Here is a 23,838-nt window from a genome sequence, read left to right as displayed (position 1 = left end):
TGAGACACAGAAATATACATGATAAATGGCTGGTTCCTTTGGTAGGGGGATAGTTTGAGGCCAAAGTGGAAGGAAGCTTTGAATATATGAAGCTTAGGAATTGGGATTTTGTCTCATAGGTAATGGGGAAAGCAATGTGTATAGATTGAAGAATCAATTCCTTGGGAACTTTGGGTAAAAATTGTATTTTGCTTTTATTTGTTTCTGAGGACTGTATTTAAGTTAATTAACACTCTGAAATCATTCAAAATTTTCTAAAGATTTTCAAATACACAGGACATAAATAATTCTAAGTCTGTATAACTAAATATCCTATATATTGGGCATCCATAGACAGTTTTTCTAGGATAAACTGTAGCCTTTTTAGAATAAATGGTAGCACTGTCTATTTCATAGGACTCTGAAGCTGAATGCTGGAAATCTCAAACTGGGATAGCTCAGTTTTGGTGCCAACTACTCAGTTAGATAAAGGAGACAGCTTAGCCTCAGAAAGTTAGATGAAGAGTAATACAGCTGAGAATTCATCAGTGATAGGGAGAGAGATGTGACCATGGGAACTGAGCCCCAGGATCCTTGGAAATTGTAGCAAGGCCAATGGATGGCTCACTGCAGTGGAGGCTGGGCATAAGACACTGTATTTGGACATGACAGCTAAGGATGACTTCAGAAGACTAGAGTACTGGAGTTGTACAAATAACTACATCAAACATGATACCACAGTATTATGTTTATATTATACATTATCTTCACATTATAACATCCACATTGGTCATCTGTGACACAATTCTAATAATTTTGAGTACATATTTACTGTAATATTAATATATATATATATAAAACCAAGAGGCACTTCCAGTAATTCTGGCAAAAAAGTAGCATCATTATAGTGTCTAAGCTAAAAAATAATAAAAATAAATACAATTTATCTAATATTTTTCTGTACAGATTCTACTTTTTACAAAACATTTATCAGCCATTAACTAAGTCACTTAACAAATACTTGTGATAGGATGATACGAAGTATTGCTACATATAATACTTGCAAGATACAGGTGAGAGGACGAGATTTATTTCAATTGCAAAATGATCACTTAAGTCCAACGCTTCATTCCTGTGTTTCTAAAAGTTGATAAATTTGGAAAGTTATTAATTAAAAACATATTTAGGTTTGTTGAGAGTGGTGAGAACTACACTGTTAAAAATTGTCATGTGCAAATGACATCCCCTACACTGTGACCTTGGTTGGCAGTTATTCGAAAATATTGCTTTTTAGGAATACCAAATTAAGTTAATTCAATTCTCTCTGGTTTACAAATGTCCTACAAATATTTGGGACATGCTATTTGAACTTTCTAATGACAGTTTTTGTCAGGAAGAGGTAATGACTGATCAGAACAACTGCTCCATCAGGAATCAGAACATATTTTAATCCCCAAAACCGAATCAAATTAACCAAACCAACCAAACCCAAAACCACTCTGGATTCAAATTAAAGTTCTTTCAGTTGCATATCCTAATATTATTACAGAAAGCCAGGGAGAATCTTGTTTTCATTATTTTTCATTGAGAGTTTCAGAATATTTATAAAAGCACCAATTTGTATTTTGTGATTTGCATGATAAAAATCTCTAGGAAGAAATATCGGGGGGGGGGGGGGTTCAGGGATATTTATTTCCAGTGCTTGTCAACTAAGAAATTGTCTTTGTTACAACAAAAATGGTATGCCTTCTTCTGTGAGAATATATTGAGAAACGAACTGACACTCGTAAATGGAAAAAAAACCCTCACTAGTTAAGCAAACATAATATGATGAAAATCCCATGCAAATATTTTACAGAGTATTAAAAAATACTGATTTTTTTAAACTAATAAACAAATATATACTAAAAGTCAAGACATTTAAACCCCACTAACAGATAATATATAGATATGATAGGGTTATTATTTAAAGATAGCAACACTATAGTACTGGGTTACGGTTACAAATAGCTAAAACAAAATATCTGATATAATATGTGTTTTTAAGTCATAAAAATAATCAATTAATTTTTGAAAGAAAGGTGATGGGAAATTCTACCAACTGACAAGTTATATACAAAAGAAAACATCTTTAAACAATTACTTTTAACTTCACATTAAACCATCTGAATATTCTGCTATTATAGAGGGAGTAAAATTACCAGAATAAAAAAAAAAATCTTTGCCTTCAAAAGGTATTCAAGCAGCAGTTTCCAAGTTCTAAGGGCTAATTCACATTCCAAAATGTGTAAGTGCTTATTTTAATAAAGTCAGTCAGTGTGTAAATACGGATCCAGGAAGTCTCTTTACTCCAGAGAAACTTATAACTAACTTGGTTTGTCACAAAGATGGAAGGGTGTCCTGGGATGATCCTTCAAGATTTATGTAATGTTCATTCCCAATCTACAGCTCTGCTTTTTTTCTGCTTTTTAGTACCACGGGCTGCACAATAAAACTAGATGTGGCAAGTTAGAACCTGAGGTGAAAGGCATTCTTTCTCCTTCTTACGGCAGAGGAGATTTCGGATTTTTCCTTTACTAATTTTGAATTAGAGAAATAAAATTGAAGAGAAGTCATACTTTTCTCCTATGAGTTTGACTTTGTTTCTTTTTAAAGAGGAAAAGAAGAATTTCCTGCTGTAGTTTCTGTTTCATTCGAAATAGGTACTTCTACTGACACTGAAAACTTAGTTAAAGCACCAAAGCTTTCTGGTTATGAATTTCAAATTCCAACCTACCATTTGATCGCTCTTGGCAGACAAATGTAGCGGGTGTGATTTACTGACTGGTCAGTGGTTCATCTGTGAAAGTCAAGATTAATAAGATTTAATGAAGTAAGTAATTTAATGAAGTAATGAAGTTACTGTTAGTAGTAATGAAGATAAGTATTTGAGCTTTTAATTGTGTTGGAATTTAGTAAAATATAATCTACATTAATACACCATTTATTTTAAGACAACCTAAACCATTATCAATTGCTGAATACTACATTTCTTTTTCTTAGGATAACTCAGAAGAACTCAGACTACAATTTGTACACTTAATCTAATTAAATAGAGGCTAAATCTATTTTTATCTGTATAATGTATTTATTGGATTCTTCATAAAAAATTTTCCTCTCTGAGGCATGAAGGACATTAGAAAAAGAATGACATATTCTTCTTTTCAGTTTTCTGTTACATAATACTAGTTCTTAGTATATCAAAATATTTAGGATCTCTATACCATGGAATGTCATTTTTGTGGGTTTCATTTTAATTGAATAATAAAAAATTTTTTAACAGCTTTGGTTCAAAAAAGTAAATTAAATTTAAATATTCTTGGTAGTACTTACATACGATGATGTAATATTACTCTCTTTGAAGCGTTTTTTATTTGAATTATTAATTGCATGATTAAAGAACCACTCCTTGATGTGAAACAATGAGGAAATCTGTCTGAACATAGACATGTTCAGTATTTCTTATCAATAAGGCTTGCCTTTTTTTCTGTGCTCCACAACTCCTCAGGGAAGCAGAAATCTTTGGCTACCAATGCCTGTCAAGGTAATCAACCTTAAAAGTATGATATGGAGAAAAACTAGCTACCTTTAAAGGGAAATTTGGATTCTTTTTAGAGCCTTAAGCTTATTCAAAAGCCAATTTTGCTTTCCACCTATACATCATTCCATATTGTCTATAGTCTTACCTGACCTAAAATAATTTATACTGGATCACTAGTTTTGAAACAGCAGATTAACATTGAGTTCCACCAGCTAAATAAAGCCTTAATCTTCAGTTTTGTATCCTCAGATATATTTAGTAAGAAAATGACCAATTTTTTTTTGTCACTATTGTTAACCTGCTATTAGAATGATTTGATAATGTGAACATTAAGATTAGTTCAGGTAAGGTAACCACAGCATCACTGTGAAAAACGAAATGTGTTAAGCCATAGCACAAACTGCCTAACATCCATGGTGCATAACATAGACTGAAAAATATGTTCTTCTTCTTGAACATGGTTCATTAGTGTGAAACATGCAAAGACTTATGCAAACCTCAATTTAAGTTCTTTATCTAATGCATTGTTTGCAGTTTCATTAACTCAGTGCTTGTAGTTTAATTCAGCCCCAATCAAGTTTCCAACAAGAATCTGAATATTTTCTAGAGGAACAAACTGATATGGATATAAAATCTATAACTCGTCTATTTCCCTCTGATTAGAAATTCTAAAAATAACTGAATTTTGGAATGCTCTTCACCTAAACTGGCTAATCGATCTTCTAATCGTAAGCTTGCAGTTTGTTGAAAAGATTAAAAAAGTAGACCGACAATCTCAGCAAGTTCCTACTTTTACTTCATGGATAAATCACGAGAGAAATTAACGACCTAGAACAATGGTCATAACGTGTGGTGCTGCTTGTTAGCAGAGGAGATGAATGGAAGAAACTCAGTTGGATTTCAAAGTATATAGAGATTTTAGCTCTCAATTATCTGCAGTTGAACTATTAGCATTTGAAATTTTATCGATATTTTTCCCACACATCAGCTGATAATCTCTAGAATAAGGAGAATCTTGATTTACTCTAGATTATGAAAGTTTACACAATGGTTTTACTGGAGACTTCTGCCAGTTTGAAAAGGCAGTTTATTTCCAAAATGGCATATAAACCAGGAAAGGTATTAAATGGGAATCAGAGTTGGATGGAAGCAAAGGATGCTAAGACCTTTACTGTGGTTTTCATTATTATTTTAGAAACATTGTAAGTGATGAGGACAGTGAAGATTCCCCATACTGACATGGAAGCACCGAAAATACCTCCTAAAGTAGAATAGAAATGATGTTTTGATTACTCACTTCTCATTAGTCAGGAGTTATCACACAAATAGCTCACTTTTATAAAGCAGTCATTTCAAACTTTAGGCTTTATTTACAATGACAATTTTTATATCTTTATTACTTAGAAAATAATTTATATTTTTCCATCATTTAAACAAAGAATAGGCCTGAGTCTCATGCCTTTTGCACAGCTTTTACCTTGAAAGAAAGTTCTCTGGGAAAGTGACAGGGGGCATCAAGAAATTGCAAATCAAGAGAGACAGGGGACACGAGGAAATCATCATACATACATGTAATACGAACAATCTGCATGACATACAATCCCCTTTCTTTAGTTTTACTGGGATTGCAATGGTTAGGATTTGTTCTGGAATTCCATCAAAATGGAACAGAAAGAAATGGGTATCGTGTTTTTAGAAAGTGGATATTTTCTTAAACATAACATGAGGAAATTCCTTCACTTGTCATATAAAGACCAATATAGATATATCCCTGTACAGAGCTACTGTTTTCATCTTCTACTGAGAGCAAAACCAGGTCTTATATAAATGACAAAAAAATAATTTTATAGTTAAACAAAATAAAACTAAAGTGGTGTTTTCACCAAGGAAATTATATTCTAAAGGTTGCCTTAGATAGATAACTGGAAAGACACTCTATTAGCATTTGGAAATGACAACGATGACACTCATAGTATACCTGGTCTTCGCCTTAACAGAGAGTAACCACTAGCATCAAGGTCATCAGTTCCAACTTTTCCTACCATTGGTTTTATGGCTGTCTATACAGTTATCCTTACCCTAAATGGGCTAGAAATTCCTTCATTTGAAAGACCTGAGTTTATCTAATGGCACCTATAATTAGGCTCATATAAAAATGTAGTAAATTGCAACAAATACACTGGCACCACAGGAAGTAAGCTCCGGAGTTGGAAGTGAACACAGTAATATTGCTGTCACCAAGGAAGGGGAGAACATCACTAACAGAAAATAACTTCTTATGTCCCTAGGCATCCTTTGGGATGTATTCTGTGTGTATGACAGTCACACACTGGATGAATCTCCTCTGCTTCAATTGACTTCCAGCTTTCATATATTGGCAATTTATTTTTGAAATAAAAATTATTAACCTGCCTGGACTGATGAACACAATTATGAAATGAAGAGGTTCTAATTGTTTTGACCACCAGTATTCCTATTATTTCATGGATCTTAAAACAAAACAAACAAACAAACACCAGGCAGTTTGCTAAGCTCTTCAGTCTGGCAGCCAGGATGACTCCTACTCGGGGCCAGGCAGCCTTGATGAAGCTGCCTATATAAATGGTTATGGACTCTCAACTGCCCTCTCACCATTCTACTTGCTCCACACGTAGATTTTTTCTCAACTTATATTTATTTTAGAGATGAAAGACATTTGGAGAAAGGGAAAAGATTAGTTTTGTTAAGTAATTAGATGCAAGACGTATGTGAATATGAACACGTTTTTTTCCTTCTCTTATTTGCAAGGGAAGGAGAACAGTTAAATTCATGGGGGAAACGTGTTTGACTCACAGTAATTTTTGCAAACATTGAGACACACAGGCAATACTAAGAAAAAGGAAAACAACTCGGTAAGTCCTAAATAATGAACACCTGTTGTTAACTCAGAAAAATACTGAAATTGCTCTAATTATTTAGGTACAGTCTGAGTCCATTTGATCCTTTTCATATTTTCCTGTTTATTGGGAAATCTGCCTTGAAACCATGTTTATTTTTGATTGCATTATCTTTGGCTTATTTAAAGAATGCTATGGATTATTATAAAGCCATCACTTTGGAAGGGAAGAATATAATATCAATTTATGAGAAACAAAGGCATTTTTAATGTAAACACTCTTTTCTATGACTTCAGAGGAAATAAAAAGTAGAAATCACAATCAAGGTGTACTTAGAAGCTAAGATTGTTTACATGATGAGCAGATCCGTATATGGTCCTGAAGCAAGAGTTACAACCAAAAAGTGTTGGGAAGAAATGGACACCAATGACAAACATTTAGTATTGGTTAAGAAAGTACTTCACTTGGGAGGTATCAACCCAAAAGTTAGCAAAAGTTACTAGTGAAAAAACATTCTTCGCAGCATCCTCATTTAATTGGCATAAAATAACTGTATCAGATTATCATTTAAATTAGAATAGGTAGATGAGTGGCTGTCCATAGACCTCCATGCAAATGAATCATCATCACTCTTTTTCTGGACTTGGGGATGTAATCAATGTATCAAAACATATACATTGTATCAATGTATCATTGTAGCAAATGTATACATGTATACAATGTATCAAAATGGTGATTAAAATATAACTTTATAAAAATGTTTCCCTTTTCCCTTTTTTTTTAAAAAAAAGAGTTTACTATCTACAGAAACAAAAAAAAATCTTTATATTTACATCAAGATAACTATTCATGACATATAATATGAAATAAAATATTGAAAGTGAGTATCAACTTTTTAAATAGGTATGGCTCACAGCATAAACAAGTGTAGATAAACAAACCAAAAAAAAAAAAACAAAGACTTTCAATAATAGGCCCAGTCCCCCCAAAATCCATCTATAATCTTCCCTGCCAAAAGAAGCACGATGATGGGCCTGACTGCAGATAGAAGCTACTCCATCACACAGCATGTGGAGTCTCATAACAGGGTTGGTCAGTGGGACCTTCCCCACCCAAAAGCCAATCCTTCAACAGTTGCCAAGAATCAGGCTTTCAGTCTGTCAACACACACCGAACCCGAGGGGGAAATTTCCCCCTTCCCCTCTTGCTATAAATCCCAAAGTGGGTTTCTCTTAGCCTTTCTCTCTTTTTAATTTTTCTACCGTACATTTTGCAGTAAATTAAGACATGGGAGATCACTGTTAAGAGCAATGTCTCAGATCTTCTCTGGCAACCTTTTAGAATTCTAACCTGATGAAAAGACCTGACTCTAGCTCCTTCCTAGGTGTTTCTGTATAAAGAAAGCCATCCCCTTAAATTTCAGGTGAGGGACAGACACACTCATAGACAAACAGCTCCTATACATTCATTAGGCGAGTAGATTGGAAAATGCCTCAGTCTTCCAGGTTTAAGGCTGGTGACAGAGAGCCTCCAAGTGGTGTATTGCAGTAGTACCAGTCACGTGGCCCTCTCGCCCAGCCAGGGAATACCCTCCCTCTGCAGAGGGAACTTTATGAAGCGAAACGGAGGAAGGCATTTGCAATGGCCGCCTCTCAAAGATACTCCAGACTGAACTCCCTTCTGTTTGTTCACATGTGCTGAGTCCTGTGCTGCAGCAATTCCATGAACCGCTGAAACCACACAAATCTCTTCACAGACACACATACACACAGGCACCCTTTCAATCCCCCCCCCGCCCCCACACACACACAAACACACACATACGATGTTGGCAGGATGTGTAAGAATTCAAATAATGCTCTGGAACTTTCATCCCTCAGTACTAAGAGCAAAAGCTTCTTAGCTGTAACCTGCATTTGCTGCACTGCTCTCCTGCTAAGCCGCACCATTTCCCTTGCGAATTGTTTTCCTTTATTTTTACCTTTATGATTTATTATATCACAGTGACCACTATATATCTTACTATGAACGTTACTAAATTGTGGAGCCAGTATTCCTGGCTTTCAGTGTGTATGTGTGTATGTGTGTGTGAATATGTTTTACATGTATCTACGTGAGAGCTTATATACATACACACATATATATTTCTTCCTTAAAAAAATCCTTAGAAGCTGGTGTTGCAAATGTGAAAGCTTCTCTGAGCAAGAGTTTTTAACAAGGTACCTCACTGTAAAAATAAACACTTAAAATGCGAAAAATCCCCCAATGCGATAACCATTTGCCCATCTTCTTATATTTCTACAGTGTCGTGTCTAAGTGTTGTGCTGGCTTGAAAAGAGTCTGTGACAAGTCACTCGGTTCGGAAACACAGCTCATTCTATCCATTGTCACTGGTTTGGCTTTGGGGTGGGGATCTCCTCTTCTCTCGACTTCCCTTTCTCTTCCTCTTCTTCCCTGATGGCCTGGATCTGTTCTGAGGGATGCTGCTGGGGGCACTGGTCCAGAGACTGATTTTCTATGCCCGCCAACCGCTGTTCCTCTTCAATGACTTTCTTCCACATCTTGTGGTTCTGCAGGAGGTGCTGAGTTATTTGGCAGTAGATTTTCCTCCTTTTGAAAGTTTTCTTTCCTGAGAAAACACCAAATAAGACTACTTATTTGTGTGCTGAGTACATGACAGTTATTTCTTTTCATATTATTAACAAGAGTTAAGCACCCAATGGATACCTCTATCTATCATTTGATTTGTATATTGTAATAATGTCATCTTTGAGAGTGGGGAAATAAGAGGAAGACGGCAATAACCATTAATATACCAGTGAAATGTAACTGTGAACAGTGTTTAATGCTTGGTAGCATCTAATACAAGGTTATGCGTGTATCTTGGTATTACTCCTATTACATTCACATCTTCGAGGAATTATCATTATTCCTTAAAGGAAGTTACGTCTTCCTTTATTTTGTCAACCAATTCAACTCACAAAAGTCTACAAGACTGATTTCTTTAAACATGGTTTTGGTGTTACCGTTCTGCTTTATATGGATTAAAAAATGAATTTCAAACTCCTCTCAAAGTTCTCCCACAAGCTGGCCAAACATTCTTCTGCAGTCTTCCTCCTTCTGCAGCCTGGTTTCTTAACTTAATGTGGATACTTAACTGCTCTCTTGTCTGTATATACACTGAACTCCTCTGCTTTCAAGCTGGCACTGCCCCTCCTTCTGAAATGTTCTCAGTCACTGACAGTTCATGTCCATTTATCATTTTAAGACCCAGTCAGATTTCACTGAATTCCTCTTCTAAGAAATAATCTGTCTCTCTCTTCTAAACTCTCATGTCACTCCAAATATACTTCTCCGAGTAGATACTGTTTCCATTTCTCCTTATCATTATCTCTTTTTCTGGTAACTGCATATCCAAAATCATTTAGGGGGAACTCTCACCCCTTCTTTCAATTACAAAGTCCTATAAAAAGTTGTCAAACTCTTCTTCCCCACCCACCTCCTGACAACACAGCTGTGTCACAGTGATCAGTCAATAAGCAGGTATGTGACCCAAGTCAGGCCAATCAGAGTCCTTCCCTGAGATTTTTCCCAACAGCACAGAATGAGCATGAAGTCAGGGAATGGGGATTGGAGCTCTCTTCTCCTCTGCTTGTGTATCCAGAATGAAGTGGATATAGACCTGGCTGTAGTTCCGGCTTCACGAAGAAAGCAAGGTTGAAAGAATAAGCTGTCAGGCAGGTGAGTCAGAGATAAGAGCAGAAGCAAGTAAGTGTGGATACTAGCCAACATCATGTTTACGACAACCAATAATTTTCCCTTTTGTATATACTCAGTTGATTGGAGTTTTGTCACTTGTAACAAAAACAATGTCCTAAATATGTACCTCCTTGAAGGCACTTATCCTGTTTTCATATAGTCTAGGCATTGGCTCCTCAACTAGACTATAGCCTCTTTCAGGGAGCCTTGTAAAGTCCTGTACAGACCTTAAAGATGACAAGGCTCACAAACATGCATTTAATAAATAGCGAAATTATATTTTCTTGCAACCAAACAATTTAATGCTTTCAATGGAAGTACTACAGACAATTTTCACAGAAGTGCATCTCTTGATTGAGGAACTGTAATAAAACCAATGTCAACAAAAGAAACATAAGACGTTTTAAAGAATTTGAATTGATGTAATAATTCACTATTTAGGCTTCCAATTGCTTACCGACTTATTAAGCACCCAGTATATACTATGTGTGCCAGGTTCTAGAGATTCACTGATGGGTAAGATAGATAGAATGCTTGCCAGCATGGAGCTTTACTCTAGTAGGAAGAAAGAGAGTGAACAAGTAAGTACAATTATACTGAGTCTTACAAAGTCTTTGAAAGGTGTCAGAAAAAGAGGGCAATGACTCAGGTGAGAGGATACTGTATGATGATGGTCGGTTGGACTAGGATGAGGGTAATGGAAATGAAGATAAGTAGATAAATGTGAGATATATATGCAAGGTTTAAGTCAACAAGACTTTGGCAACTGATTAGATGTTGGGAATAAAGAAGAGGCAGGAATAAAAGGTAATCCTGAGCTATCGGGCCTGAGCAGTTGAGTAGATGGTGGTAAGATGTACCAGGAAAGGGAATATTAGATGAGGAGGAGATTTGAACATGAAGTGTCTGAGAGACCTCCAAGAGGAGAGGTAAAGTAGGCAGCTGCTCTTGAGCTTAGAAGAGAGGTCTGTTCTTTTCCAAGCAACCAGAATATAATATAACTCTCAGTACCTTCATCTGAGTGACCATTTTAGACTTAGGCCAAGAATTTAGGAGTTAGGCTATGATCCTCCCATTAGACTATAAACTTGCCTATGGACAGAATCTTATTTCTCCTTTTTGTGTGTATATCCACAAGGCCCAGACTTTAGTAAGTATTCAGTAAGAGTCTACTAAATGAATCACATTCTCTACAGTTTCTGTTTCACAGTAAAGGTGAAGTGCTGATAGGTGATAAAAATGATAATGATGTGAAAAAGTTGTCCACAGGAAATTCTGATCTAATTGAGACTACATTAAAGAGTTAACAGAACAAACTGACAGGGTGATCAGCAAGAATATTTGGGTTTACTTAATGAAGTAATAATTATTTACAATGTATAATCTGGAAGAAAAGAAGACAAAAAATAGTACAAATAGCAAAAAAAGAAAAAAAAAAAGGAAAAAGAAAAAAAGAGCCAATTGCTATGAGATTTGCCAAAGGAACTAGATCTCTTGGAGGCCATCCACCAAAACTTTTGTGGAATTGCTAATGATTCCTTCAACAGTTTTATTAAAACATACCACAGACAGTTCTTGCATTTTCTAGGATAATAAGATCAATTTTTAAAACAAAGTTCAGAAAAAGGACATAAAATTATATTGAATTACTTCTGAACCACACAGACACATAACAAAATTATTAAATTGAATGAATGCCAGGGGGAATGGATGCAGGCAGAGTCATAAGAATTAAAAAAATCTGTTTACTGTATTCATTATTTTATTCATGAGTTGGACCCATCAATCCAGCTTATACTGACTGCCTACTAACTGACAAGCAGTTTTCTGGATACTATGGAAATAAAGACTAATTAGTCTAATAGCTTGCCTTAAAGGAGCTTAGAGTCTATAGGAGAAAGAGCGAGGAAGACAAAAACTGAAACACACATGCTATGCTTTATGATAGACATAGGCATGTGACCAAGATGGCCTTAATATTCCCCTCAGCTTGCCTAAACTTTAGACGGGTCTCTTCCAGGCTATAGGACCCTGACTTCCCTTTTCTTAGAGCATTTACTTTAAAAAACGTGTAATTGTAAATTCTTTCTCTGTCCCTTTGTAATATAGATAAATCTTCTCCCAGCCGCTAGCCAGTTCTACAACCCAGGGACTTCTTCGTCAAGGACCTGGGAGCCAGCCTTTTGAAAAGCAATCATCAAGAAAGACAGAGTCCCTATATTCCAGTCTCTGTGGGAGCACAGGTGCCTAACTTAATAAGTACCAATTAGCGAGCACAGATGGCCTAATCACATCGACCAACTCCCCTCTAGGGTCCTCCAGTACTTTTTCACTAGCTCATCCCAGGGCTTAAAAACTCTCCTGCCTTTGTTTCAGTGCAGTGGAGTTCAGTTTCTCTCCCCTCATGCAATAGTCTTGAATAAAGTTTTCCTTGCCTTTTTTACAACTGTGTGGCGTAATTTCTCTCTAATTCATCAAAGCATGGCAACACAAGAAACTTAATCTGTGAGGGAGTAGGTAAGATTTTTTTCAGAGGACATGACACCTGAGCTGAGATGTAAATCAGGAGAATTAAATACACTGGGTGAAGAAGGGGCTGGCAGCATCCTAGGCAGAGTGAAGGGATGTGTACAGGCAGAAGGGCGCGGGGCCCCGGAGCATGACATCAATTTATTCATTTGAAGGCTTCTTAACAAGGGCAACATATATGTATAAACTAAAACTTTAAAAACTCTGGATTCTTTCCATAAAAATCAATAAAATACATTCCTAATGCATTTGACTTTTAAAAGCAAATCTTTAAAATTACTCTTCTACCAAAGCCATCGACTTGTCTCCTTCTACTTTGTTTTTATTGTAGTTAAGTACAAATCAGCTTCTGTTGAAATGTTTAAATGTTAATAGACTTTTGAACCTAATCCTTTGAGTCAAGAGAGTGACAGATGACCATTGGCTGACGGACAGACTCGAACGACGGTTATAGGGAACACTCTACTGCTCAAGGTGATTATTCCATCTGAAAGTCATACACATTCATGGCAGTGCATTCACAGGGAAGAAGTTAACAAAAGCTCAATTTTCCTCCTATTCCTTTCGGGGCAGCCCCCAAGAGAGCAGCTGTTCTCTTATTATTGCTGTTAAACGTTAGCAATAAACCTCTCCGGAATTAAAACTGAATGAGGTGACGTAGAAGAAAGTTTGTACCAAATAAATTTGCGTAGATTAGAGTCGGCAGGTGGTCTAAAACATGCCTGTATTGGGAGCCAAATTGTTCAGCACTGGAACCTTTTGAAATGAGAACAAAGAGCCTTTCACTGCTTGAATTCTAAATGCAGCTTAGTACTTCATTAGAAACCTCTTAGTTCGCTGTAGGAATCTTTCAGATTTAATTATGAGGTGGGGAAAAAGCCCTCTTTCCCTAGGATACCATATTGAAACACTTTATTCTGTGTTTCCTGAGAGATCTCCAAGTTTTGCAAATTGCTGAAATTATCAGTGCATATTTAATTTAAATTTTTTCTGAAACCTCAGTTTCAAGCTAAACTGAGTCAACCATTCAAATCCACACGAATTCTGAAATTAAAATTACTAAGTCAGTAGCAACGGGGTTAAAAATGAGGAAACTCGGGTTTCCTTTCTGGTTCTGCAGAAACCATCTACACCTTGGAATGTTACTTAAACTTCTGAGCCTCAGTCTAGTCTTTTATAAAATGAGGCAGCTGAATTGGATGATGGTCGATTTTCCTTCCGTTTCCAAAATTTCCTATCTCCATGTGGCCAATTTTTAGAAATACTAACATTGCTCAACTTTTATCATTTACTTAGCTATCAAGGGATACTTTAAAGAAAATTTTTCAAAAGCAAGAGTATCACAGCACTGTTGATGGATATTTTAAATTTTAACGTAAGGTGGCCCGTTGACTTTTAGAAGCCATTAGTAAACAGAATCCACAGAATCCTCATTGCTTCTTTAGGGAGCTTGATAAAAATGAGAAGGTCAGGAGAGTAACGTCAGAATCTGGAAGTCAGTATGGCAACTTAAACCTACAGAACAGAAAGGAATAGAGTATTTGGTTGTGGCATTTGTTACTAATGCCAATGCTGACAAGTTGAGCTTGTTACAACCCCTGGCCTTGGTTCTTCACTTCTTGATGCCTGTAGTATGTGTGTGTTTCTTCAGTGTGTTTGAGTTCAAATAGCAATCAGTTAGGGCCCGTGGGACAAACCTTTTCTAGAGGCTAAGCCGACAACGCTTTATAGCATCACTCAGTGAAAAACTGTCCTTAGTCAGATAGCAAACTACCTGGCTCTTTGAAGTGAAAACAAGTAAAAAAAGAAAAGTAATACATATTTATTAAATGAACAAATGAATAAATAAACCATGAATCTTAAGTCTTGGCTCCAACCTCTGAGTCCCAAGATCACAAAATTTCTAATGGAAATCTGTTTATAAGCATCATAGAAATAAAACGTAATTACTTTGATAATAGAATATTGAAGGAAAACAATTTTTGATTTTCCCTCCATTCTGTACAAAAATTCACATATAGGAGACAACTTAAGCAAAAACCTGACCTAAAGCCAAATTTGCAAAACCCTGCCTTTTCAGTCTATAGTTAATAATAGTCTCTTTATCTCTGTTTATGGAAGCTTACAACAGGGTCCTTATATGAAGGCAAATGGGTCAATACCAATGTTAGGATATCTTTACTAGGTCTGGATACGAACCAAGTTATGCATTTTCCTGACTGTACTAAAAAATAGGAACAAATGATCAGAATGTCCTTCACTGGTAATATTTTTGGTAAGGGCTTTGAAAAATATTGATACTAAGGTTGTACTTTCTTTATGAAGATAGAAACCACATACTATGTGCTCATGAACACAGGAACAGTATTTGTGCAACATCACTGTAAGGTTTTACTAATTATGCTATTAGGTTTTACCAATTATGCTATTAGGGCCTCCTTCCTATGGCAGCAGAAATAGCAGAGAGTATTTCAAGATGTGAAGAAAACTAATCAAGTGTTTATAGTCAATTAAGTTAAATGGATTAGATTGACTACAGGATGCACTCCAAATTAATGACCAGAAGTGACCACTTCTCATTGTCACTATTGCCACTACCCTGCCTGGTCCAAAGCCGCAGTCATTTCTCACTTGGATAATTTCAACAGCCTCTTAACTCATTGCTTGCTTATACCCTTGCTCCCACCCCAAAGTGAAGAATATTCTCAATGCAACAGCTGAAGCAATCCATCTAAAATGTAAGTTGAGGGGCCTGCCCAGTGGCATAGTGGTTAAGTTTTGCACTCTGCTTCAGCAGCCCAGCATTCGCAGGTTCAGATCCTGGGTGTGGACCTACACAATGCTCGTCAAGCCATGCTGTGACGGTGTCCCACATAAAACAGAGGAAGATTGGCATGGATGTTAGCTCAGTGACAATCTTCCTCAAGCAAAATGAGGAAGATTGGCAATAGATGTTAGCTCAGGTCCAGTCTTCCTCACCACAAAAAAAGAAAAAAAGTAATTTGAATCAACTAACTTCTGCTCAAAACCTCTGATGGCCCCACCTTACTCAGAGTAAAAGTGAAACTCTATGCTGTGACCTGCAGAGCCCTACTTTCAAATCCTACATCCCTTGTTCCCCACTCTCTCTCTTCTGCTGCTCCCCCACCCCTTTTGTCTGCTTCAGCCACCCCAGCTCTCCTGAAGCTCCTTGGACACCCAGCCAGTGCCCACCTCAGGACCTTTATATGGCTGCCTTTCCTCTCTCCTTGGGATGCTTTCTCCACATCTACTTTCCTGGATTACCGCCTCACTTCTTTCATTTATTTTTTTACCTTTTTTTTTATTTAGACCTTCTGTGGCTATCTTATCTAAAATTTTAACCTTTCTGTGCAATATTTCATATCCACCTTCCTTTTTATTTTAATTCTAGCATTTATTACTACCTCACATACTAAGATTGCTTAGTGTCTGCTGACTCCACTGGAAAATAGGTCTAAAAGGGCAAGGATTTATTTACTATTTTTGTCTGTGTTCATGGCTCTATCTTCAGTACCTGGAGAAATGTCTGGCACAGAGTAGATGCTTAATAAATACTTGTTAAATGAATGAGTAATAATACCTCTTACTCTTTCACATGGCCTTCCCCTAAACAAGCCAACAAAAGTCTACGGTTGGTCTACATGGTACCTGAAATTCCTTTCACCTCTAAATCATTACGATACTCTGAAAAATAGGCTTCAACAATTTAATTTCTTTTTAGTTTGTGAGAGAGAACATATCTTTGTATGAAGATTGCACAGTCTGTGGTTTCTATTATTATGAAACTGGGGAAGGAGGACTATCCATAATCAAAAGCAGCAGGTGATATTTGGACACAAACTATGTAATTCACGAGAAGCATAAAATTCATCTGACTCTACGTAAGAAAATAATCCTAAGAAAAACACATTAGAAATAGATTTGATAACTTACTTGGAGATTCATTATTTTCACAGGTTTCCTCTTCATTTGGTGCTTCGTCCTCCTCCTCTTCCTCAGGGTCATCTGTATCTCCTGACTCATCACTGTCTTCCACCCATTTCCCTGGCATCAGTCCTGCTGAGTCATAGGAGTTGCACAGAGGACCCACAATGTGAGAGATGAAGGATTCCTGAAGATTGGCCAACTGAGGGGCAGAACGGTCCATGAAGGGGCTTATTGGTAACCCAAGGCTGGCCTCTTCATCACCCTAGAAATAGGAATGTAGCATGAATAGTCAACAAGAAAGGTAAGTGACAAAGAAAGTTCAAAATACAAGTCAACATTCACTTGGCATCTAAACTTTACAAATATGTAAGAATCCAAATCTTCATGTGTGAACTCTCTCTCTACTTGACTGCTAAGAGATTCTACCCAAATTACTAAGATTTCTGTAGAAATGTTTTGGGCTATTTACCACTTTTGTGATCTTGAGGTTTTGGCTTTAGATCAAGCGGAACTACAAGAAATGGTGTAACGGTCTCAGTAGATGATATTTCTTATCACACTAGTCAGTGTTCCTTATATTAGTGTATAAATACACCTTAAAATGCAATGCTGGCAATAATTATCAAGCAAATACACAATCTATCATGTTTTTCTTTTTTGCCTTGGCTACCAAAAAGCTTAAAATAATTTATTGCTCCATCAAAGTTGCGACCTTATCCCAGCGTTTGGTTGAATTATATCTTCTGTGTTTATGTGGCTTCGATACTCTTATTTATCTATATGTTTCATTGCACTACTGTATAAGTGTTTTTATTTTGACCTGCTTCAAATCTTTCTGAAAAAAAAAAAAATAACAGATTGTAAACCAGTAATTACCTAGAAAAATTAATGAAGGAACATATACCAAAATATCATCAGAGGTTATGTCTATGCCTGGATTTTCCTTTTTCTTTTTTTTTTTCTGTATTTCAATATTTCAGGATTGATTATGAATTAATCTCATTCCTAGGAAAGGCAATACATTATTTTCTAGAGAGCACAAACCTTTTATTCTATATATGAATACCCACAGAAGTTCCTTCTAATCTCTCTTTAAATATGTCCAGTGACAGGCAATTTATTGCTTAATACGTACCTCATCCTATTTCTAGGTGTCTCTATAATACAAATTTCTTTCTGACATTGACCTGGAATCAATCTCCCTGTAACTTCTATAGACTGGTCATATGCATATCCTTTTTAGGGAAGCAGAAAGCAATCTAACATTTCTTATAAATACTTTGTATAATTTATCTTCTTTAACCTCCACAACAACATTATGATAAACCTAATTCTCAATTTGTATGTCAGTCTTTTAAGTATCTGAAGATAGTTATTATATCATCTCTGTTTTCCACCAGGGTAAATATCTTCACGTCTTTCGTGTCCTTTGATGTCACTGATCCCTATCCTTCACCTGTGCCCCACTACCTCCCGGATTCCTCTTCAGAGAATGGTTCACAGCACTGAACACAAAGTTTCAAGTATAATCTGATCAGTGTAGGATAATATGGGGAGATCACCTCATGCGTATGTTTTTCTGGTAGATATTTTGGTAGTGTGTTAACTCTCACATTATCGTGTCAAACAAAAATGCCTGTTTTTTTTTAGCTTTTTCATATACTGTTGTTATTAACTTTATTATAAAAGTAAATGAACTTAATCTGATATACTTTCATCCATATAAATTTAAACTAGCTTCTATTATAATAAATTTATTTAAAAAACCAATATTTCAATGGTCTTCTAATTTCTCACTAGGTCATTCCAATATCTCAATGTCTTCTTCTCCCCAAAACACTTGCAAATAACTTTATCTTAGAGTTTTTATTATTACAGTTTAATTCAAATTTTGTCATTTTCTTATCCTCTGATTAAAATTAGCCAATGTAGTTTCTGTTGCTAGTATGAACATGAAACAGATTGATCACACTTTTACAGCTTTTGGAAGCTTTGGTGAATTTATGAGCAGCTTAAGCATGGATTAAGATAAACAAGTTAGTTACCTGTTCATAAAATTCATTGACAATACCCTCTGTCCACTGAAGATGGAGCTCTTTACATTTAGCTGGCCCATTGATATCAGCCAACTTTATACACATTTGACAAACCAGTAGACGATCATTTTCATTGGTCCAATCTATTCCAACATCATCATTCACCTGTTTGAGGGACAAAGTTAAAATGTGTTTTGCCTCAATGAAAGCACAAGTTGAAAGGAGAAGAAATGACAGAATATTCATTATCTTCCTAGCATGTGAAGATCAGAATGCCAAATAATGAGGAACTTCTCAGCTATTTAAAATAATGTTACTGGCTTGCATAAATTAGTAGTAAAATAGTTCATCAAAAAGGTAAAATAATGAATGATGGATAAAATAATTATTAATTATGGAACTGAAAATAAATGCTATTTAAAATTAGCATATGTTATCAATTACTAGTAGCATAATGTAGCTACAAATGATAAGAAATTTTTCTTGAATTAACATTTGGACATTTATGTTTGATGTATGAAATTTTGTTTCAGGGTTCTCACCTCTTCTACTGCCAGATAATTTATGTGAGTATACCACAAAGACGAGAGCAGATTAAATCAAACAAAAAAACAATGATAATTCAAATTTTATTTCTCTACAGCACAAAGTAATATATACAACAGCAGCTCAACTTCTCAGATCTCTAAATTAGGACCAATGCCTATATACCTCCTTCTGGTTAAACATTTTATTGCACTTCATTTTCACATTTGACACATAAGAGCTGAGAGCAATGAGTTTTGTTTGACACTTTGGTTCCATGACATTTTTCAATATGGCCGTAAAATGAAGACTGGTACAAATCTAGTTACCTTGGCATTAAATCTGGCTACGAAGTCAAAGTGTTTCTTCAGGTCAGTGGCCAAAATTGCCTCAATGACAAGGAAACGGAAATGCTTAAATTCCACATGGTCAAGGTTAACTAAGAAGTTATATTCTGGCCGGGACATGAAAAGATTCCAGGCAGCAGCTGCATGGTGATTCTCCAAAACTGAACGATCATTATAGAGCACAGCCTAGGCAAAGAAGGAAGAGAGTGAAGAGCTCAATTTTTCAAACTAAAAAAAAAAAAAAATCACAAAAACAAACGAGAATGCAAAGCTTTTGGAATCTTCTTTTTTCATAGAACACAGAAATGTAACCTTGTGAAGGCTGGTTATTAAGAATCAGTTATTGCAATTATATTCACTGTTGATTATTTTTCTTGGTTAAATTTCATTTTTTTGTAAGATAAAGTTCATTTCCTTGAAATTTTATTCCAAACTCATGCAAATGAGGGGTTTAGAGTTAGCTTTTATCAGGTTTCTTTGCATAGGAATTTAACTATTAAAAAATATGCAAGTATACTAATACTCCTAAGAGGGAACTCAGAGACTTTCTGCATCTAGAATAAGAATTACCTTCTCTTAGTCAACACATAGAACTAATACAAAGAAATGGAATCCTTGAGCAGCCCATCATTTAAAATATTCTCACCTCACAATCAGCCATAAGAAATATCACCCTTTATCTAGAAATTAAAGGTATATAGTAAATATCTCCTTGTTTGGAATTCTCTAAAAATTATTGCTGGGGGTGCTGCAAAAGATGAATAAGTTGACTAAAAAATGCTTGAAGACTAGCGTGGTCTAGAAGATAGAAAAAAGACATTAAGAACAAAAAGGAAAGACTAAGCACATGAAAATTAATATTGAGGTAAGTAAAAACACACACATGGGCAGGAAAATCTGAATGGCAAATGGTCCCGGCAAGAGGCTTCGCCAGATTATCTTTAGGGAGGATAATTCTGGTGTATGAAGGACATGCTGAAAGAAAGTAAATTAGTTGTCAAGAAAAAAAAATCAGGATATTTGTATTGTATATAGATTAGAGGAAAAGTCTAGACTAGTCTATACAAGAGGTTGTGGAAACGGATGGGAGCTGGGAAAGGATTAAAACAAACAACGGACAAAAAACAGAGTGTGGGACCGGATTGGCCTCTAGATGCTCCAGAAAGAACAATAGGATCTCAGAATATTTAGTTACATGGGTCCAGTTGATTAAATCAAGGACAAGCTTACTGAGTTCAACTGTATGATGGAGATGCCTAGATCCTTAATGATTGATTTTCAACTTAAATTTAAACATATACTAAGATGAACTTCTTTAAAGCTACTGTTTTTGGAATACTGTGTTCAGGTAAAAAATTGTCCTCAAATGAGTGAAATAAATTGATTTTTAATTCCCACTAGCCCATAGAAATGCCATTAAGAATCATAATTGTTATAATGAATATATTTCAAAGGAATGGGATTTATTTACAAAGAAGTCTTACATTCTTAAAAGTCCAAGAAAGATTTAGCTCTCTAATCTTTTCAGAAAGGGACTTTTGTACAGGTTGGATTTTCTTTGTTGAGGAGGTTCATTAAATGAATTCAAGTAGTTTTTCTTAAGAAGAAAACTGAGAAGGGATCCCCATGGGTAATGAAGTTGCATACCTGCCATTAATATCTTGGAACAAAGCATGATATCTTTTCAAAATTAGCATTATCTCTTAAGAATTTTATCCTAGGGCTAAATACAGATTTCCTCATCTTCACTTGGTCCCTATCATAAGGCAAATTTACAAGATTAATTTTCTTTAGAGAAATCTCCTAATCAAAATAGGAAGATTTACCTGAGGAGCGCTAGTTGCCACAAGGAAAGCATTAGTCCTTCCTGGGTGATCATAGTCATGCATGGCTGCAGCCACATATAGTGCCATCAACTCTAAGGCAGGGATATTTCCAGACAAACAGCCGTATTTATCATCTGGCACATTATACATTTTTGAGAATACATATCCCATATGTCCATGTGTAAATCCACTGTCAGAATCTGAGAAGAGAAAATGAAAGTAACAGAAAATTTTTTAAAGTATTAAACTGATATCATGTGTCTTGACCTTCTTTTTAAAAAAATACTCATTCTCACAGTTCACAAGGGAGCACAGATGTACTCAGTGCGTACCTGAATCACTTGCTGATCCATGATCATTAACCACAGTTGAGAGGCCTGGAATAGGCTGCGTCGTCAGATACCAAACAGCATGTAAGACGTCAGTGGCATGGATTCTGTTATGATCTGTAACCAGTGCAAAGGAACAGTCATGAATTTGTGAACTTTGGCTCCAAGGACTGAGGGTGCCATCTACTGGATAAACAGTTTAGTTCTAACATTTTAATACCTCAGTGAAAGGCAGCCAAATATTCTAAGACAAATACACTTTGATTACTCTTCCATTACTCCATAATATCCAAAGTAACAAGAAAAAAACCAACCCTCACAACATCCATTATGCATGCAGATGTATGAAGTGGAAAAATCTGTGTCCAGAGTCTACGTCTGCCAGAAACGTAACGTATACAGGAAACTCACTACGTGAAACAACTGTAATGTTTACCCTCATACTTAGTTCCATGCTCCTGTCTAAGACTATGTAGAGGACCGGAATAAAAGAAAGACCTATGACACACTTCAGCGGGGTCAGATCCATGGTCTATACCACCCAACTCTTTATGTCTGATAAATAGCACCCAAATATAATCTGCGAATAGAACACAGTACTATCCTTCTGTATCACACTTAAAACACTGTAATAAGATGAATAATATATCCCTTATATACTGATTAAATCCACAAAGCAAAATTCAAAACCAAAATCAATAATGTTCTTTGATCTAGAAATTCTAATTCAGGAATACAGTTCTAGGAAATACCTAAAGAGAAAAAATTAAAACCATTATATATATAATATATTACATAATATATAATATACATAATATATTATATATGATTATAAATTACCTAGACTACGTAATTTTTAGAAACTTTAATGAACAAACAATCCTATGTAAATAATTTAGTGCTGAAAATATAAAAAGAAGGGAAGCTGCCAAACTCATTTTTACGAGGCTAGTATAATCTTGGTTAAAAAACTAGGTAAAGACAGTATCTGAAAAACAAGTACTCCTTGTGCTTTTGAGTAAACATTCAAAAGTACTAAATAAAACAATGGCTAAGCAAACCTGACTCCTTAAAAAATATCTGTCTAGTTACCTATACATAGAGCCAGAGAATCACACTGTCGCTTTCACTTAACCAGGATAGAAAACCATCTGCCTTTTAAGTGGTAACACATTTATTACTCAAACATTTACTTAGCATGTACTATGTGTAAGCATTGGGTCAAGGGCTGGTATCACTATTGCTCTCACCATTAACTCTCTGGTGACCAACTCAGGAGCAAAGCCAAGAAGCTAGCTAGGTCAACACAGGCTACCAACCGGTCTCTGTAGGACACACAAACAAGCTCAAAGATTCCTCTTCTTCTTCTGGCAAAGAGGGTACGGAATAATATCAGAGCTATCCTTATTATCATCTTTATCATTATCATCCCTCTCCCTTCACCTCTGCATTTTAGACAAAGCTCTAACTCTCTTGATAATTTCCTCACCCACCTGGCAACCCCCTCTGCCTCTCTGACAACACATACACACATGCACACATTAACACATCGCATGCCCTCCTTCTTTCCCAGAGCCTGCCCATCTCCCTTTTCTGTCCTGATAGACTTGTTTTCTCAGCTTTCTCTTTATCCCTTAAGCACAGAGTTGAAGTGAGCTGGATAGAGGGTTGGAGTTATATGCAAAATTCACAGTTTTTTAAGACCTAAATTCATAGATTTTCAACTTAAAATTTTGTCTATGCTCCTATGCACCATGGGGTGAGAGAAAGCACTAAAGAAAAGAAGCAAGACTTTCAACATTTTCTTCCTTAGGGTATAGCTAATACTATAATGGTGCTGCCATCTGGCTTGTACCATCCCACCTCAGTACCTAGCCTTAAAATTGGTGGGCATAGCATATATAGTTTAATTGAACTGAACTAAACACAGGTTGAGCAAGACTATTCTTATCGCTGCCATTAAATATACGTGATTACAGGTATTTCTGAGGCATCCTCCCCATTTCTCCAACTTGAATAACAAGAATGAGAGTTATTAGGAAGAATATACTTTAGAGGCAAACGTCCTTGAAACTAGAAAAAGCATTCTCAAAAGTAACTTTGA

At 35.8% G+C, this 23,838-nt stretch overlaps 1 protein-coding gene across 1 annotated transcript in view; it reads right to left on the bottom strand.

Annotated features, from left to right (window-relative positions):
• Positions 1–709: 709 nt before the first annotated feature.
• PDE3A (phosphodiesterase 3A) overlaps positions 710–23,838 on the bottom strand; it is a 293,369-nt gene continuing 270,240 nt past the window's right edge. Inside the window, exons 11-16 of the mRNA XM_008513554.2 lie at positions 21,738–21,851; positions 21,406–21,605; positions 19,562–19,765; positions 18,717–18,872; positions 16,678–16,933; positions 710–9,064 (exon numbers count right to left, since the gene is read on the bottom strand). Coding sequence (XP_008511776.2) covers positions 8,823–9,064; positions 16,678–16,933; positions 18,717–18,872; positions 19,562–19,765; positions 21,406–21,605; positions 21,738–21,851 — 1,172 coding nt within the window. The 3' untranslated portion in view covers positions 710–8,822. The remainder of the gene's footprint in view (positions 9,065–16,677; positions 16,934–18,716; positions 18,873–19,561; positions 19,766–21,405; positions 21,606–21,737; positions 21,852–23,838) is intronic.

This window comes from Equus przewalskii, chromosome 5, assembly GCF_037783145.1.
Source record: "Equus przewalskii isolate Varuska chromosome 5, EquPr2, whole genome shotgun sequence".
NCBI classification, from domain to species: Eukaryota; Metazoa; Chordata; class Mammalia; order Perissodactyla; family Equidae; genus Equus; species Equus przewalskii.
The sequence above is the reverse complement of the archived record's forward strand: the minus strand, read 5'-3'. Positions and strand labels throughout refer to the sequence as shown.